This window comes from Acanthopagrus latus, chromosome 6, assembly GCF_904848185.1.
Source record: "Acanthopagrus latus isolate v.2019 chromosome 6, fAcaLat1.1, whole genome shotgun sequence".
Classification (NCBI taxonomy): domain Eukaryota; kingdom Metazoa; phylum Chordata; class Actinopteri; order Spariformes; family Sparidae; genus Acanthopagrus; species Acanthopagrus latus.
In genome coordinates, this window is record NC_051044.1 from 30,268,829 (window position 1) to 30,289,347 (window position 20,519).

At 39.3% G+C, this 20,519-nt stretch overlaps 1 protein-coding gene across 1 annotated transcript; it reads right to left on the reverse strand.

Moving 5' to 3' along the window:
- Positions 1–4,273: 4,273 nt before the first annotated feature.
- Positions 4,274–19,545, reverse strand: wnt7aa (wingless-type MMTV integration site family, member 7Aa). The gene is made up of 4 exons (XM_037101440.1): positions 19,026–19,545; positions 18,408–18,634; positions 15,495–15,766; positions 4,274–7,916 (listed from the first exon to the last, which is right to left on the reverse strand). The coding sequence occupies exons 1-4, from the start codon at positions 19,094–19,096 to the stop codon at positions 7,437–7,439; spliced, it is 1,050 nt and encodes a 349-aa protein (XP_036957335.1). The 5' UTR covers positions 19,097–19,545; the 3' UTR covers positions 4,274–7,436.
- Between the last annotated feature and the right edge of the window lie 974 nt (positions 19,546–20,519).

Consider the following 20,519-nt stretch of genomic DNA (forward strand, 5'->3'; position numbering starts at 1 on the left):
ATTTGTTTAAAGATAAAAAAAAGAAAGAAAAAAGGTCAGTTGTATGTCTGTGATCAGAAGTATTGTATTATACGTATTTCAATAAAAATATTTTGAAAAAAATTAGAGATGATTAAACAAAGTGCTTAAAGTCATATTTAATTAATATATTTTGCTGTAGCATCATATTTATCTATTTCACATTAGTTACACAAGTGACTCAAAATAACTTTTTTTTTCTTCTTTTCTGGAGTCTAATTTATATGTAATATATATTTTCAGTCAAGTATACAATCTGTAACAAAATCATTGTGGCTTAACACTGAATTCAATACTAAACTTTATCATGGTTAGCAATGCATTCCTTATTGGGAAAACAAACAACAATGACTTACATTAAAAAAACAGCAAGTTTCCATGGACTTCTGCAACTCACTAGGCTTATTCAACCCAAACGCCCCCTTTTTGTCCAGTTTTGATTAGGACTGGTGATGGCCCATATGACCAACATTGAGCTTTATTTTGGCTCCTCAGAAAATATGGGGTGATCTGTGGCTCGGTCCACTAATTTTTCAGTCAGTGTTGTGCACTGCCTGAATTGACTGCCCTATAGCTCTTGATTGTCAGCTGTGAGATATGTAAATGACTAGTTTTTAAGTGTTCCACAGGCTCTCTTTGATTTTGTTGTTAAATTGTATAAACAACTCTGTTACATGCCAGAATCATATAAACAACAGCAAAATAACCACCATAGACTTACCTCTGGTTGAAAAGCATACCTGGCCTGGCAGTTCCTGCTTACTGCTGTAGGTGTGTGCTCTGTCCTCCAGGGTTAGCTGCTGAACAGTCAGCTCAGGAACAGTGAACTGTGAGCACTTAGCATCATTGTCACCACTCACTTTATGCAACCACCTCGTGGTTTCATGGTCAACATTAAACCTAACGTTATCATGATGAACATAAACACAGAACATGGTCATGAGTTATAGTGCATTTCAATTGCATGAAAGTCAGAATTTCCAAGTCGATATTCCAGACCAATCCAAACCAATCTAAAAGCATCCAAGTGCATTTACTCGGAAAAACATGGACGCTTGCTGCAAACCAGTTTTTGAATGGCAAGTCTATGAACTTCACAAACAACTACAGCAGCTCGTTTAACAGTTAATGGAACTTGACAAGGGAATGCTATCAAATACTTTGTATTGATCACAGATCAACTGAATGGAAGTGAAAATGACAACTACAAAGTTGCATTTATTGCACGTTTCACGGACGAGGTACTATATGAGTAATTTTTCACTACGTGTGACACCATACTGCTGTGATATCACCTGCATCAGCAAATTCAGGCTATGTGAACCTTGTCCGCGTTTCATACTGGGAATTCTGGCATGGATGACTATTCCATGCACTTTTCAGTTTTGGAGGGGTTTTTTTTTCCCCCAAGTTCAAAGTACAATGGAATGCATCACAAGTATTCAGCCCTGTCAAGAAAGCAATTAGGTATTGGGGAATTTGCTGCCCTTTCTCTGTCATTCTTGTATGAAAAGCTTGCAAATAGCTTTAGCAGTATCTATCTACCACTGGGCAGGTGAAAAAGAGTTTTTGTGGCAATTTGTTGAACCTACCCTTTTGATAAAAAACATTAAGAGGCCATAACTCCTCAAGTATTCTTGCAAAGGATCTTTACAAACAATTTAATTCCAGATGCTTAAACTATAAAGCTATTTCAGCACTGGAAACATTTTACAATCAGATAGCAGAGGTTTAGCTTTGGGCTATAGCTTTATCATTATCTGGCATGCCCCAACCATGGCCTATTTTAACCAACAAATAGCAAATCATTCATTATTCAGTTACCTCTGAGCCAAATTATGATTTATTATAGATGCAGTCCATAAAGTAGGTGATATGAAATGTTTGATTTATGCATCCTTCAATTAAAATGTTCATAACAACCTTTGGTTTTCCAAAGTATGTTTACCATGTTTCTTGCTCATTCCTCAGCAATGACTTTGCTGGCAGAGGAGATTTCTGTTTTGACCGTGATTGGCCCTTGCACTCAAGGTACTGCTATAATGATAGTTATTATGCAGCCCCTGTCTTAAACAATCAGCGTCCTGACAAAGAATCTCTCCCGAACAAGCCAAGCATGACAGCTTCCAGCAACATTTTCAGTGGCGCACCAACCTGTCAGCTTTTCATGCTAAAAGAACATGATCTGAAAACATCAAAGTTCTGTGTTAAAAGAATTAAGCTCTGCACAAATGAGTTCCTACTCTGTTCTCACACAAGCAACCTCAGATATGGATAGCAATGAGGCAGTCACAGTAATAGAGGTCAGCCCATGTTGAAGACTTGGCAGTCATAAATTATGACCACCACCTTAATGCAGGTGTTCACAGGTGCACTGCATGAAAGAAGGACTGAGCAAGGCTAGCCCCAACAGTTCCAGACCCCTTAAACAAGCAGAGGCATTAAACACCCAGGACCAATGACACAGTGGTGCTTAAAGGAAGAACACCATGAGGCAGTTCATTAGTGCTACCATGAGCCTCCTTTGGTGTGTGGTTTTTGAGAGAGTAAGGCTTATGGAGGATGAGTCAGTGCTGCGGTCTGGCTTAAAACTGCACTGTGTGTTCATAGTTAGTTTATGCCTATCTTAAGATGTACATGGTTTAATTTGATTTACAATTAAAGAGCATGTATGACAAAATGTATTCAAAACGTTTGTTTGCACTGACTTCTGTAATTATACACTGATTTTTATGTGGATAACAAATGGCATCTGCTGTTGACTGTTCCTCAGAAGAACAAAGAAATAAAAGGTATCTAAATGATATCATATCGTCACACTTGCAAAAAGGGTTATTAGTTGAATGAATAACAACTTGATTTTTGGAATGTTTTTTTTCACAATTAACAAATTATGAAACAAAAAGATAAAAGAAAAAAATGCTGTTTTTAGCTTGTTAGATGTGACCTCCTGCTTTTTTGTTTAAAAAAGCTGAAAAGTAAATCAGTAAAGCAAGTGATGCTGCAGAGTAATTAACACCATTCAGGCACTGTTGACCAAAGAGTCTCACCACAGGGTCCATTTCCACTGAGCTTTCAAATCATATCACATGATCTTCATCAGACAAGTTTGCCTAGTGATCATCGAAATTTACATGTCTCAATTTCCATCTGAGCACATTAAAGACTTTTCATCTGTGCTGGCTTAAAGTTGAGACTGTAAATACATATTTGACCCACAACATAGTAGTTGACTGTTGAAATATAGTCATGTGAGCAATGGCATACTGTAAACTGTGCTGCAAACCATGCATTAGTATACTTTGGTTGTACCATGGTACTTCTGATATCAACATTTACCTTGGCATTTACCTTGGCACCACAGACTGTACAGTGCAAGATCCCCATACCACTTCAGTGGTAATAGGGGATGACATGACAAAGGAACCCAGAGTACTTCTGAACCTTGCAGTCAACCAGGAGAGTGGAACCAATATTATAGATATATGGGGCCAGGTTTTTTTTCGTGAATGGGGAGGATAGTCATACGATAACTATATTAATAGCAAATAGATCAGTTATCTATCTCTATCTCTATCTGTGGTTGTGTCTGTTAAGTGTCAGATTATTTCATGTTGACAGAATTAGTTGGAAGGAAATGTGAATAGAAAAGTAAAGCATGTAACAAGCCAGACACTTGAGTTTTCAGTGACAGTGGCTTGGTGTTACTGAAACCAAGGCTGTTTGGCCAGCTGCCTTTTGAAAGCATCACTCCATTGAGGCAAAGTTTAGCTGAGGAATGTTTTGTGCCGACAATTCCAGGAGTTAAGACCTTTTCTGTTGCTCATATTGAAATTCTTCTCAACATCATCCCCTTGCAATTGTAAAGACCCCTCCCTGCTTTCGTCCCATTTGCCATTTCCACAAAATAAATAGCATCCAAATTTTATCTGGGTTTTGCATGGTTACCATTTTGTTAATGGGCAGTCTGGCCTCTCGATGAGACGAACAGCATTTTTGTGGGGCACAGTGAGGTTGTTGTAGCAACGCTGTTGAGGAGTGAATGAAGCAGATGTCAGAGTAATCCATCAGCTGGCAGCTCCACACTCCCACTGCTCACTGAGGCACACACTGCTGTGACACCCTCTGCATCACAACCCTCAATCAGACCCACTTCACCCTGATCGGTCCTTAGACTTGAAAAATGTGTATTAAATAGGAATTTACCTCCTTCTGTTAATTCTGAGAAAACATTTATTAACCAGAGATGGATGAAATGACAGTAAGGTTTAACTTGAAATAGAGGAACAACGATCTCTGATTCAGGAGCAGTACAGCATTTGGGTGATATCATTTCATCAGTAAATCACACAAAGACAATAACCTCTAATGAGAACTTTTTCAGTACTGACAAACTCTTCAATAAAAACTTATAATAAACAAGCTAGAGATCTGCAACCAAAACCATGGAACACACTTTTGATGCTTATACTAATAAAGGCATGTTACAGTTTTGACTGCACTGTCTCAACTGGTTACTATTGTCCCTGTTGAGACACATCTGATTATTTTATATTTCAGTGTTGGGTTGGGTATCAAACAACATCACAAGGCAAATTTTTTTTTTAATAATTAAAAAAAAAATGGTTGACATGAAACAATACCAGGCCTGAGTTGCTGTCAGTTAGAAACTTCCCAAAAAGCATAAACTTCATATTTGTGGGCCAGTGGTTAACCTTATTGAGAGCTGAAGTAAAACTGAATCTCATAGCTTCTGTCCCTGAGTAAAATAATAACAAATAACTTTACTTTTGTATTGACATAAATGACTAAAAATACTTTTTTTTTTTTTTTCAGTGATTGTACTTTAATGGGCGAGTACGGGTCTGCATACACCAATACATTTAATGTTTCAAGAATACATAATTAATCATTATTTCTTGAAAAATCTCAAATTTCAGAAACTGACCCTGTTTGACAATTGACTAAAATTCAGCCTTGGAACATTACCTTGGTCAACAGTATGTCACACCAGTCCATATATCTAGATCGATGTGAATGAGATGGATGTTTTTCAATAAAATAATTGTTCATGTGTATTTATAATTTCAGGGTTTTTTTTGAACTACCTTTAAAGATGTAACATGCAAGACATGCCCACCTAAAATCACCAAAGTAACCGAAAATCATACAGAGTAGCATAACTGCTTACTGCTGTTCACTAGACTCTTTGCTGAAGCTATCTTTGGCTGTAGTGATTAGCTGCTGTTGGCAAAAGTTAGCTCAGTTAACTGTGTAGCTAATTGGCCCTATTAGCTGATCACAGGTCACAGGTCAAGACCCTGACCTGGGATAATGGGAGAGTCATTATGGGCAACGAAACTCAGCCTCATGGGGCTCAGCAGCCTCCTAGTAAACATTGCTGGACACTAGACTGGGGCTTGACAAAGCCAGAAGATTTATTGTCTACCAAACCAAATGTGTTTTGTTCAGACAACCCATGACTGTTCTGGTTAGTTCAGTGTCTGTTGAGTTTGAATGAAGTGTGTTTTATTATTTTCCTCACCAAACCGAAAAACTCATCAAGATTTTCAGTTTGCTAAGGAAAATTATTTTAAAAATTCAAATTGTATTTCCTTTCTTGATATTTTGTTAGTTAATTTTGTTAATTTGTTACTTGGGAAAAACTCACCACTTATATACACTACTCAAAAATAAAAGTACAAAATAAAATGTCAGATATTTCAGAGAATAAACAATCAAGTGAAACACGAAAATATACCAATATCCCTTACTCATTTTGTGTAGTTCATATCTCCCAACTGAAACTACAGCAGCTATCAGACCATTGCATATTGAGGTGTGTAGTACTATGAAGGGGCTGGATTTGCTGTTTAGCATCGTCACTTAAGCAGACCTCTCTGCAACAGAATACACAGACTTCTTTGAAATACCATATACACTGTTGATTCTTCAGCTGAGTGGCTGTAGCTAGGCATGGCTGAAATCATGGCTGATATGAAAAGTACGATGGTGTAGATCTTTTCAGACAGCACGGACTATTGCCAAAAATATGTAAATATGACCAAAAAAATGAATGAATATCATAGATAAGAAAGAAACAGTTAAGTTTTTTTACTGTCAATATGAAACACTGGCATACTGTGCGGTTAAACATTTATAGCAGCTGTAGTTTATTATGCTAACAAATTAGTCATTGCGCAAAAGCACAAAAGTTTGACCTTTTCAGAACATTCTAACATTTATGAAACAATAACAAGCCTGGACGTGACACCAGGACTTTCACTCTCAATGGGCAGTAAGACAAGGTGAGATAATGTTTTTTGAAATGGGTTACAAATCACAATACTGCGTATTTCAGTATAATGTTGTTATATTCTACTGCTGAGGAACAAGGCACATTTTCAGAACAGTGTGTCAGTGGGTAATTTCCTTTCGGCAAACTCAGTAACTGAACAGACAAAATTGCAAAGGCAAAAAATCTTACATAGAAATAGAAAATAAATTAAAAAAAAAATAGCATATAAAAATAATCTCTTAGAAAATATACTCTATCAACCAACATTAGGGGGGATTTATGTCTGGAAGCTTGAGTTTGTTTCTGGTGGTGTCAATTTAGCTTAAAGAGTCAATATGGCTGCTCAGTCACAAACTCCATATCCTTCCAGACAACTAGCAGCAAACTGAAGTAGAGAGGGGACAGAAACAAGAAGAAAACAATGCTATCATACAGAGCCCAGGTTCAGTAGTTTAATGTTCTTCTGCTAGGCTTAATGCACTTAAGCTGCAGGGTCACAGATATGTAATTCTTTCGAGTTCAGTTTTGACTTTTTCAGTTTCAGCTCCAAGTTGTCTTGTTAAAAAATCTAAAGAAAATTCTTATTGCTGTTAAATGCACTTGAATCATTTTTCACTAACATGCCTAAAATGCTGCACCACCTTAAGACCTTACCAGATTGAATCAACAGTGAATTTAAAAAAAAAAAAAAATCATCAGTAGTTTTCTCATTGAATAAATTATTAGTCTAGGAAAAAAACTGTTTGAGGTGAGTCATGCCAACAGACCAGTATGGCCTGGAGAGAAGTCAAGCCTGGGGCATGAAATGTTCATGTTATAAAATAAAAATACAATTTATGAGCCCGCGGGTTGAGTCCAGTGTCATGGTAGATGTCCATTGGCATCGGAATAATCAACATGCGTTAGAGAAACTGTTTGTCATGGTGCCCAGACAGTGAGGCAGTCAGTCAGCATGTGTCTATCAGCAACATAGAACTCCTATTCTGAAATACATACATACACACACACACACACACACACACACACACACACACACACACACACACACACACACACACACACAGGACCTCCCTTCTTGCTTGTCTAGATGTGTGTCTAAATACACGTCCAATAAATACCTCTATTTACAGGTATACACCTCTGTCCTCTCACTGCAGGTGTTGCATTTAACATAGCAGCACCACAGGAATTTGCAGTTGCACTGCCAAACACGGGAGTATTGGTGCGTGTTATATCCTCGACCGCAACACATCAGGTCACAGCTGTTGGGCTGCAGAGCCGTTTTATTGCAAAGGCGACCCTGTGTTCCCATGCTGCCGGTCAAGGAGTCGGCCTCACAGTAGTTGGGTGACCTCTCGATGTAGACCAATTCCGTGTCCATGGGCTTTCGGTATGAGTGGGGCTTTTTGATCTTCAGGAAGGTGGGGCGCTTGTTGCGGCTGGCTCGCACGGGCTCCACATGCACAGCCTGGTTGTACTTGTCCTTGAGGATATATCCCAGCTGACGGAACTTTGGGAGCGTCGTCCAGCATGTCTTGGTGGTGCAGGATCCTGACACACCGTGACACTTGCACTCCAGCCGCATGCCCTTCTCCAGGACCTAAAACACAGAGGAAAAGCTCAGTTGAAGCAAGGTATCAAAATTTAAACTGTAAAATATACAGTGACATTTGCCCAGTGGAAATTTGGTCAAATGTACCTTTTTTATTTATTGTTAGATTAAACTAACAAACCAACTAAGGTGTGCTTTACCTAATACATTGTGTGGCTCTGAGATATCCTCTTATGGAGTTATATCATTTAATTTCCTACAATTTGTTGTTGTTTTTCAATTATGAGCAGTTAAGAAATGTGATTTCACAGATATACTCATTCTAAAATATTGCATGAATAGTTCAACAAGTTGAGACAAAAGTTTTCTAACATTCCAAATGAATGTAAGCATTCCAGAAATCTCAGACCTGCTACAGTATGTCACCCTGTGGCTAGTAGCTATGTACAAGACGGGTTGAGCTCAAAAACGCTGGAAACTGCATGCATATGATTTTATTTAGTGATATGAATGATAGACATCTTTAAAACCTCTGACACTTGAAGGAAAATTATGGGAAGTATCTTACATTTACATTCCAGCAATTTAGTAGCAAAGCAAAGAAAATCCCAAGAGTGGTCATACAGAAGACTTTCATCCAGGCGGCTGGGGTTTTTTTTTCTGTGTGAAACTCAATGCCAAAAAAATAATTTCCTTAACACTACCAAACAATCTTTTTCTACAGTTAAAGCTGCTGTAAGTGCTGTTGTCATTTCAGTTAAGTTAGCAATCCCTCCTCCCGCCGCTTTATGACACCACATGAGCAGTAATCACCAGATATAGTAGAGTAGCAAACAGGCACTCTAAACACTCTATAACAGTGATTACTATTAGAATACAGGGCTAATCTAAACTTAATTTTAAGAACAATATATCACTTACAGCAGCTTTAACAAAGAAGTTTTTGTGCCCAAAACCTAACCAAGCATTAACCAGGTGTTAGGTAGGCAGGAAGGCTTCACTTATTGCTCATGGATGCTAACGGGTACGTTGTGCGTCTATATGAGATGCTGAAGGGCTTGACAGACCAGCCTTTTTATTTGACCACCTTGGATAGGAATGTGTTGGTCTAGTGGAAAATGCTATCAAGTTGCAGGGGTTTTGAAGCTTGAACCATACTTAGCACTGGCATTTGTTCTAGTATCTGTTTTATTTATTTATTACAGATTTTCAGAGGAAATATACCTGTATTCTTTTAATGAAGTAGTTTGATTGTAACTTATTTTCACCCAGATTGAAAGAAGAGGAAGAACCTCATTTTGATCATATATCATACAATGCACAGCCTACTAAAACTGGTACATTCAACCCATCCCGAGGGAGCAGTGGGCAACTATCGCATCTAGGGACCAACTCCAGATCTCGCCTTGGACAAGGGTGCCGACAGAATCAATGTAGTGTGCATGTTTTGATGGTGGGGTGAACCGGAATACCTGGAGAAAACCCACACAAGCACAGGCAGAACATGCAAACTCCGTTATGGCTTTTTTATTGATGCAACAGCTTGAGGATGGGAAACAGGAAACAGGATGAGAGAGAGGGGAAGTGACACGCAGCGATTGGCCCCAGGCAAGGACTCGAACCTGGGTCCGCTGCAGCGAGGACAAAGCCTCTTTACATGGGACGCCTGCTCTACCAACTGAGCTAAACGGCACCCGACCTTCTATTTTTAAAGCAACAGTGCTAACCACGGTGCCACCATAATACAAACCCACATTCCTTAATGTTTTCAGTTGATTTGAAAACATTGTGTAGCAAGTGATGGTGTCACATCAAGTAATAAACTCAGCATACAACATACAAAATGTATTTATTAGCATTTTACAACACAATGTTGTGTAAGGAAAAGTAGTTTATAGTCCCTTAATCTGATATTAAAACAGAAATTATATAAGTGGATAAATAACTAATTAAAACAAATGAAACTATTGTGTTTTTAACATTTGATGTCTGCCACACATTTGCATTACATTCATGTCTGCAAACAGAGTCACAAAAAAATGCATCTCTCATCCTCTTCCTCTACAGAGCAGCCTGCTACTTGTTTTCATGGATCTGCAGCAAACTGATCAGCTGCCTTACTATGGACAACAATACTGGAAAAACAGGCAGAATCACCACACATCTAAGTATGTGGTTACTCTTTTTCTGCTGTTGTTTGTCTCTTTTTCTGCTGTTGTTTGTTTATTTCTGTGAGGCACTTTGAGGTACTTTTTCTGTATGAAAAGTGCCATATAAATAAAGATTGATTGATTTATTGATTGATAAAATGAATGTGTAAAAGTGATTAATTGAGACAGAAGCTTGATTAAGTTACAAGATCTTGTGGTGACTAAAGAGGTAGTTTGGTCTGTCACCCATTGAGGTGTTTAAATCAAGCAAACTGGCTGTGGTGCTGGGCCCTTTCAGGGATAGAGAGGAACCTTTCGGTAGTAAAGCAGCTTGGATATTCTCTATGTGCCTTGGGCTGAATGACATAAGCTTATCCTCCTTCCTCCTCACAGAGTGGGAACCCTCGCTGGCATTAGAGAAGCCTCACCCTGCTTTTAAATGACTCCACTGTGATGTGGCCTCAGACTCTCTGGAGTCTCATGGGGTAATTGTCGAAAGCCTTGGGTGCATAAAGCTTAGTTTGGTCATGCCCCCAAGACCTGACAAACATTTAATTCATGGAGTTCAGTAGAGTGAAATGCCAATGAAGCTGTCATTGTTAGTCTAACAGAACTCCTGTAAGCCTCCCATTGCACCTTTTACATTATTATGTCTTCTCAAGACATTTGAAGGCACTCAAAACACACACTGACATCATCTCCAATCTAACATGAAAACCATACTACAATAATTACAGAGGTATCAGTTTAGAAAGTGTATATTAAGAGATTCACACACACCATCGCATTCCACCTGATGCCAGACCTCAAATATGAAGACTAGACTGAGATGAGTGCTCCTCTTCCCTCCTGAATGGGACCAAAACCTGCCACTATAACGCTGTCATGAAATCTCTCTCCACATATTCACCAACTAACACATTCCGGCTTCTCAAATTTTACATTCATAGCCCTCTAAATGTATATTTTTTCTTTAAAATAAGATTTTCAGGAGAAGATATTATCAAACAGAGAACTCTCCAATATCTATGGGCATTGCAGACAGTGATAGTTTCAGCGTCAGTTTAAACAAATCTATGGAGTACACAAAATATGTGTATATAACAAAAAATAAACAATACACTGTAAACACTGGGGTATGCAGTGCATTTATTAAATATTTACAGTTTTTTATGCATTTTCTTAAATTATGTAAATATGGTTTTAAAAGATGGTTTAAAATAAAGCAATATATTGACTGGTATAAATCAGAAGCATAATCACTATGCTGAAATAACATCTAGTGACCAGTGGGGTTTCAATCTAACCACAATGGGGTCAACTGACGTATTCATATCGATGCATGGAATAGGAATGAATAGATAATAAGACAAGATGGAGAGTAAATGGGATTTGCTTGTTAATCAAATTGTTGACTGCATGACCACCACCATGAGCATTTCATAAAATTGCTAATCTTTCGGTCAGTGTAGGGCTACAGCCAACAGTTCTTAAAGGGTGCTGCTCAAGCAGGGGATGTTGAGCTGTGCTGCTGGAAGCCTGGTTTCATCCCCTTTCCATGTGACGATGTAAAATAAACTACGATGTAAAATGAAATGGCTCATATATCAGAATGAAGCTGAAGAATGAAATGTTTTCCTTGTCATTCTCTCGGAGCGTGGTCTGTCAGTTTGACAGCATATTGCTGCACACACATGCACTCCTCAACCTATATTTTTTCCAACCTTAAAATTTAACCATGGACAGCACAACCCTTGCTATGTGAAAGGATGCCATCACAACTGGAGTTAGAGAAAGAGTTCTTAAATCAGTATTTTAACATCGCTGGAAACCAAAAAACAAATGCTGTTTTCCCAAAAAGTTGCTGTGCTCGGACATTTACATTAGCTGTATCTTTAAGAGGCCTCGCAACGGTCCTTGGCGGTAAGTGGCTGTGTGTTGCTGTATGTAACTACATTCACTTGATGAATGTGCCCTGTGGAGTAATAATAATACAGTAGATGGTAGAATTGCAGTTATTGGCAACGTTTTATAACTTTGATTCGCACACAGCAAGCTAGCTTATTAACTTTGATCCACTTAAGCAATATTACCCTCGAGGTTGTGCTTTAATGTCATTTGAGCACGACAGTGATGCGGTCAGGATCAAGGCGCTTGTGCCGAGGTCCACAAGCAGCACTGAATTATTGTGGTACTAGTAACAATGCTAATGCAGCAAGTGAAACACCTCAGCGTCATACACTTAGGTCGTCTTTCACTGTTTCTTGCATACAGGCCAGCACATCACTACCGTTCCCTGCTACAACAAGAAGTATCTCTATTTGATCAAATATCACACAGTGTAGAACTGGTTGTCTTGGTTCGAGTTTGTGGTTCAGTTACTGTTTTATTTTGAAGTTCCCTTCCTCATGTGTCATGTTTCCATATTCTCTCATTGTCTTTTCCAGTCCTTCTTCCTGTTCAAAATGCGTTTCATTTGTTAAGCTTTTTGTTAATAAAGCTTGCTTTTTTCAGTTACCTGCCTGCCTTTGAGTCTTACATTCGGGTCCTCTTTTTTTCCAACCATAACCAAAGTAGTTTGCATTTAACCAGATTGTAGCAAGTGGAAAGGAAAACTGACACACACATTTTATTTGATCATTTTTATGATTAAAGTGCTTTGTTTTTCAGGTGAACTTTGGAAATTTTTTAATCAAATAGCAGCTCTGTTGTATTAAAGACACGGGTTTTTGTATGTTCACTGTTATAACAGATGATAAAAAAGTGCAAACTGCATTCTGAAGTGTTAAATACCTTGTTCTTTAAACATACTGACTAAAAAGAGTTTTGCTAGTAACCCTTTCCTACAGATAATAGCAGATAATACGCAGAAATATGGCAATGATTTAATAAAAGCAAAAATGTCCTGAGTGCTCAGGTCCATGTTACTCTGAAACACACACAGTATAGTCCTCACAGTAGCTGGAGATACTTACTTTGCAGTTTACCAAATAAAAGCAAGTTATTGTAGTTACTTCCCTCAGTTATGTAATGATCTGTTGTCAGGATAACACACAGGGACAGTACGTACTACTAATGTTGATTACATCAGTGGATTGGTTAGTTAGTTGTCTTTTAACAGAAATTATTTTTTGACTAATGTTTCACCACATCTGTTTTGAATCATACATTTTATTATATTTCCACATTCTCGTAATGAACTCACTGTGATAGTTAATATGATTATTGTTTAAGTGCACTATGCTGCATGCTTATGCCAACTGTTTACTTCTGTAATGTTAACTCCTCACTACAAATACTTTATAATTCTCTGGGTCACTTCTTTTAAATATATTCCTGTAAATACACATTAAAACTACTAACTACTAGCTACTAACCTAATATTATGTGACAGAGAAATGTAAATAATGGTAGCATTATTTACCTGAGGAATTTGTTAAAGAAAACTTTAATCTTGATTGCCAGCTGTAATATTGATTCATGGAGAAAAAGTATGCCAAGAAATTGAACACGTGCCATCTGGTAAACACACCAAGACTACAGCAAAATGTGTTCCAGCAGCACTCAGCACCAGGACGTTAGTGGCAAATGGAGCCAAAATAGCTCGACTTACCAGCTAGAAAATTATGTGTTGTGCTGCCCATAGAGCATGGGCACTCAAGATAATCTTTTGCGGGTTGTTACATATGTATCCTCGGTTTTCCAACTGCTGCTTTCACAATGTAAGCTTGGTACGTAACATGACATTGTAATTACATGGTTCGACCACTAGGCTTCAAAGCTTGGCGCTCTTCCTGGGGGCTTCAGTCAGTAGTATTCACCCTCTCACTCTCTTTCAACAGCTTCTCCAGTCATGTCTGTTTTACAACTGTGCCCCCTAGTGGTATACAGTAACAGACATACACAGTAAATGACGGAGCACAACAGCGGTGTTAGTTTTGGAGGGGGACACCAAAGCTGCCATCAAAAACACTGTTTAGCAAGAAATGTGCAACAAACTAGTATTATATATATATATATATATATATATCTATATATCTATCTATATATATATCTATATATATATATATATATATATATATATATATCTATATATATATATATAGAGAGAGAGAGAGAGAGAGAGAGAGAGAGAGAGAGAGAGAGAGAGAGAGAGAGAGAGAGAGAGGAAATACTGATTCATACTTTAAAACTACGCTGAGTAATTGCAAGGTAAATATATTAAGGGTCTTACCAGCATGTTAAAAACACTTAAATAACTATATTAATAGTCTTAATAGTTCAAAATGTGCTCCTCAGCGGATTTTGTACATTCAACCAAAAACACCATGAAGGCCAGTGGATACACCAGATGATACACCATATATGGATATTGATCTTCTGATGGTGTGGTCACGCTTTGGATACAATTGATCTGTTTCTTTAAAATACTTTAGAGTTCCATACACCAACACACATACTTGGACACCTTTAGTCAGAAAAGTGATTTGTCGCTGAGAAAGACCGTCTTTCACAATTTGGCTCCTGACACTTAGATTAACCTCTGATTCATCAAACTTTGTGAGTATTTCTAGCAATCAATCAGAGTTGTATTGTCATTGAGCTGTACCAACAAAACGTAGTGCAACAAAAATTAGATAAAAATCTAGAGCTAAAACTATTACAAGGGCTCATGAAGTGCTGTAGTATGCATGTTCCAGATCAGCAGCTCAGCAGTCTATGAGCTTGTGGAAGGAAGCTGCTGATAAGTCTGAGAGTTCTCCAGAACTGTTTTCCTGATGGGAGCAGTTGAAAGACACTGTGGAGAGGGTGGGAGGGTCCCTGACGATGTTCTAGATTTTCAGTGTGGTCTCAGACTTTAGGACCACGTTGTACAATTGACAAAACACGCTAGTATTTGTTGATATTTTGTTTCAAGAATATATTCTAAAAAAGGTATGAATATATATTTTGTAATGCACTCGAAATATAAACTGATATGTATTTGAAAATGTATAACTTATTTTGAATGGATTACTTAATAATATACTTTTGGAAAATATATGGTAATAATTTTAGAATATATTCAAAACAGTAATAATTAGCATATTTGTCAACATATATGACAATGTCTCATTTATAATACACCACAGGTACATTATTTAATAGGTGTAAAAAAATAACACTGATGCAAATTTAAGCCTTTGTCCACTCTTCAAATCAGTGAAATATAATATTATGAGGTAAAAATATTATCATCAAACACAGTTCACACAAAGTAGATGTCAGTTGGATGTACAGCATGTCAGGCTCTATCCTGCCTCTCTGCCAAGTCATGCTGAGCCAGCTCTTACAACCATCGACAGCAGGTACAGAAGGGCGTATAGTGCACAGATGCCTCAGATATTCCCTGACTTGTCTAGGCTTTCTTAATATCATCTTTCAGGTCATTAAAATGCATTTTTTTTAAAAACAGACTTCAGAATAACAAGCCTACCTTGCGTCCCACTTCATTATTATGTAAATTCATGAGCGTCCGGGCATTCTGCTTGATCTCCCGTGCATCCACGAACACCTTGGAGAACCCCAAGCCGTAATGGACATCGGCAGAGCAGCCACCCCACTTCCAGCCCTCCTCCTGGTTGTAGAAACCCTGTTTCTCCTTGTCGCAGCCGCAGCCGCTTAAGCTCCCCTGGGTGCAAGCTGCAGTGACTGCATGGGCGACCCCGGCAGCAATGATAGCGTATGTGAACGCTGCCTCCTTACTGCCTGCAATTAAAAAAAAAAAAAATCATTTCTTTTTTTTTTTTTTCACAATTACAGACAACTGGATTCACTATTTCAGGCACTGTCAAGCCTCCTTACATACCTGGCATAGCTGCCTCAAAGCAAATCATAAAATTCATGAGCCACGCCAAATCAGATTCATTAATCAAGCTCTGTTAAAACAGATAAACTTCAGGGTGAAGTGAATCATGCAAAAATACAAAGAAGTTTGGAATGGAAGGTAATTGATCTGAGGGAAGCAGGTCAGCTTCATTATGTTTATGATGAGCTATGATAAAAGAACCTGCAGGACCCTGACTGCTCAACGGTATCATTTCACACATTTACCAACAGTCAATTTGTTGAGTACTTTTTTTTTTTTTTTTGGTAAAGATATTTTTCAAGATCACTCAACAGGAGATAAATCATTACATGTTTAGGCATCATTTTTGGCCCTTGTCCCAGACACCGTCACACTCGGATTCATCCTGTGGAGGTGAATCTGAGAGGCATGCAGAGCCTCCCTATATGGATGGATTTCCACTCCATAAATCTGAGTGCTTCAGGTTGACTTTTTAATTAAAATGGAGATAATTCCTGTTCAAGCGCACATGGGAAGCATCCAGAAATTACCACAGGTTGCAAAAACTCTCCATTTAAGTCCTCACCTTTAACAATTACACTGCCATACAACCTTTTAGGACATTTAAGGTTTCCCTTCACACACTAACATGTACGTGTGGCTGTTGAGCTCTGCAGGAACGAGTAGATATGATGCTCACATCCACCTGCCTTCAAAAGGACAATCTCAAAGTGCAAAGTAGATAGAAGATCAAACACAGAAGCAAATCTGAGATATTAAACCACTTCTCTGATGAGCTTTAACACCCAGCAGAAGCAGCCAGTGCCCACAGAGAGTTACATCAAGTTACCGTCTTAGTGGGTGGGGAGGATACTTGATCATAATGCCAAAATACTGTACATTGCTGCATCAGTGCCAACAACAATCTTAAATTGATGTATTCTGTCAGTTATCAGTGTTCCAGTCTGCTGAAACAAAACAATGGATTCAGACAGACGGTGTGCAGGGCAGCAGGACCCGAGCAGCGCTCAAGCCGACCTGCTGTCTCCTGGAACTCAGCCTGAATCTTATCGACATTTAGGGAAAATTTGGATTTTTGCAATACTAAAATGCTTTTGTAAAAATGTGATGATATAAATCAAGAGCTCAGTTTTGCTTGAAGCAACGGCCTGAAATCATTCGACATAAAACATCCCCTGCCAAAGATGCACAACCTGGAGGTAAATTTGTAAACCTAGGAGAAAGTACTTGTCTGAACATGAAGCTTTTAGGGCAAAAGTATTTTATGAACATACATGAAGGTGGTTTAGCTGGGAGTAGCTTAAGAGCATGTCGGCCTGCATGTGCAAGAAATCCATTGACTTACAGTGTATATTCATGATGAAACAATGACGTGATCAGATTCATTGTTACAATCAAAGACCACTTCATGAATTGTACCAACAAAAAGCCTCATCACTGTTTATACTGTCCACTGTCATTCACACTCAAATTACACATCTTGTGGTGTCTAACAGTGGACTGGAAGACTCATTCAGACTGTTCTCATATTTGTTTCAGCTAATACTATAAGCACCCCAGCCAATATAATGCCAGGCTGTCGCGCACAATGCAGCAATCATCATAAATTAAAGGCTCAAACAAATGTGAGCAGTAATCCCTGATGACACCTGGCGTAAAAAATGATATCCAAGATCTGCATCTGCCTCTGAGATGACAGGGTGAACTTAAAGGACAAGACAGTGGAATACCAGTGTGCACTAGCCAGACTCAGTGTGTGAAAAATATGATTCTCCACTTATTTCCGCAGTCCTGTGTTTGGATCAAGCATAGCCTCGAGCCTTATTCCACATGCAGGACCAAATCTGCAGCTTATTTTCCCACCAAGAACAGATGCAGGGGAGTCAGAGCTTCAGATTTACAGACATTCGTCAAAGTGTCAGAGGTCGAGTACCTCAGGGGAATGCCTATTCTGGACAAATTATAGCAATTTCCAAAACTATTTCATGACTTCCTAAACAGTAAAGACAACATACAACTCAATACATGACGGAAGCATGATGTGTTGACTGATCCGTGTGCAAGAAACAGACAATTACCAAGCTGCTGCTGTACTATTGCGCAGCAATTTAGAAAGGAAACAGCGTATTTCTTAGTGATAACTGTTCCATTAGTTAAAAACAATGGGGTGAGCGCTGGAGCTATGAAGATCAGGGCATGCTGACATGTTCCAACAAGGTCTTTCGTGGCACTTTGGAAGAAGAACTCAATTATGAAGTGGTGCTCTCAGATTAAAAAGGTTTTTCTTTTAAGCTTACTTCTCTTTTAATACTACAATATTAATCCTGTCATAACATTTAGATTGATACTCAGCTGAGCTGTTGTATGTGCAATCATATGAGAAAAAACGTGCTTTAAACTCTTCTTAGATATTATAATGTGGGAAAATAAGGAAATGTGATGTAATGGGCTTTGCACAAAGAACCACCAGATTCAGTGAGTGAATGTGTGCATAGCTTTTCCTTGCTGCAGTCTGATCAGTTGATATCAAGTCCAACATACCCACTCTGAGCTCTTTTCCGAACACGGTCCTCTCTCCAAGTGCCGAGCAGTTCCAGCGGCCGTGTCTGAACTGAAACTGACACTCATTGATCCCCATCTGGACTCCTTCTCCGATCACTATGATCGCGTCGGGTCGGCTCTGACAGATCGTCCTCTGACGGGGTGCCAGGCCAGGGATTTTATTACAGATGATGCTCGCTCCCAGCGCGACCACCGAGGACAGACCCCTGCGGTGAAGGGGACACATTAAAAACATGGCATGTCTCTGTGGAAGCTCTGCAGGTGTTTTCATTGTTGCTCTCTGGGGTCCCTCAGCTGGGCAAGTAGACACTGTTCTGACTCATCACACGTGTAGCCTACAATAACTGCGTTATATATAGTGTCTAATGCCATCCCACTATGGATGGAATGCAAGTTGGCTGAATTTTACACTACCCTACTGGCGGAGGAATAGCCAGGAAGGACCCCGGACCTTACTCTATGGGCCCCTCGTTTTTTGTTTTTTTTCTGTCATGAGTGAAACACATTATCTACATCGCCGTTTGGCTAAATTTCGTTCTGCTGTCTTTTTAAAATCCCTCCACCGCTTTCCACCTGCGCGACATCCCGAAAACTCACCCGATTTTCAAATACACTATTCCAAGGCACAGGAAGAAATGGAAAATCCAGCGTCGCGTCTTCCTGCTCATGGTGCTCCGCCAGCTGCTGTGTTAGTGCTCCGCTGCTGCAAAAACCAACCTTATTGCTCCGCCGAGTCCCACAGGGTGTCCAGGTGTTCCGGGCTGCACGCAGGGATAAAGCTCCTCGGAACGAACCAGTTTGTGGAAACACACTCGTCCTAATCTCATTGGGTCGCTGTCCGGTGCTGTGAGCCGGTGCTGGAGCATTGGGTCTGTTGTTTTCAGGTACGCAGCTCGGCTCCTCAGTGATCGGGCTGAGTGTGTATGTGTGTGCGGTGTTTGTCTACCTTTTCTATCAGGGCGTGTTCTGCGAAGGATCTGCCTCTGAGCCGCTCAGCCTGCAGGTACACGCTCAGCTCATCAGTCCTCCTCTCTGACACACGCTCACAGCTGCAGACCTGGGTACAGCCGAGACTCTCAGGTCCTGTTCACATGTCCTCTCCTCTCCCGGACACTGGCTGATCTACGCTCAGTTCGTGTCTGATAGACCACCAAACCACTGGCGCCTTTATATTTAGCGTCCAGCGACTAAGTCCCCTCCACAGATTCACTGACTCCTCCATCTGGACCTGGTTAGATTTCATGTGATGAGGTGAGCTTCAGTTGTAAAGAACCAGTTGTTACGTCAGTTGTGAGTAGACACAAAATCTGACAATTTCAATCTTGTAGAGTACCACTTGTAGTTCTACTCTACCGCTGTTTCATCTTATTCAACTATTTAGGTAAAACCACCATCAGTACTGATACAAATGTCTGTAACATTAGCTAAAAAAATGCCACTTCAATTAGTAATACAGCAACACAACCTCATTCAATAGTGTAAGAGTGTAACTTCAACAAAAAATGAAAATGTAGCAGTTTTCTCTCCTGTCTCACTTCACCTGATCCCAGGACCAGGACTACACCAGACCACATGTATGAAGCCATCTTGTGTTGTTCTTTCTTTCTGTATGGACTTTCGTTGTTTGGGAGAAGCTTCAGGAATGTTTGGTGTATTATAAAACTTCATCTGTCTTTTTTCAGCTTGGAGCCGAGTGGATCCCGACTGAAATCTCTTTTGGCTGAACTTCTTTCTTTTGAAGAGAAGGAGCAATCTGCAAGACTACAACTGCTTTGACTTGTAATACTATAAGTACATTAACACAGTACATGTATTTCTTGTATTCTATTATGTGTACAATTTAGATTTGCGTTTTCATTTAATTTCTGGTATTGCCACTTGAACTTAATGATCCTAATCTGGATTATTATCCATGTATGCTTTCAACAAGCATATCAACGTTGTCTGCCAACATCATCATCTCTCTGTAAAAGCAAGGAATCTCTGTGTGTCTGTCTGTGTGTGTCTGTTCCTCAAATATCTCTGCAGATCAGGATCAGACTTACCTGAGAGTTTCAACATGGCTGCTGCGTGGTTCAAGGGTGTGCGACG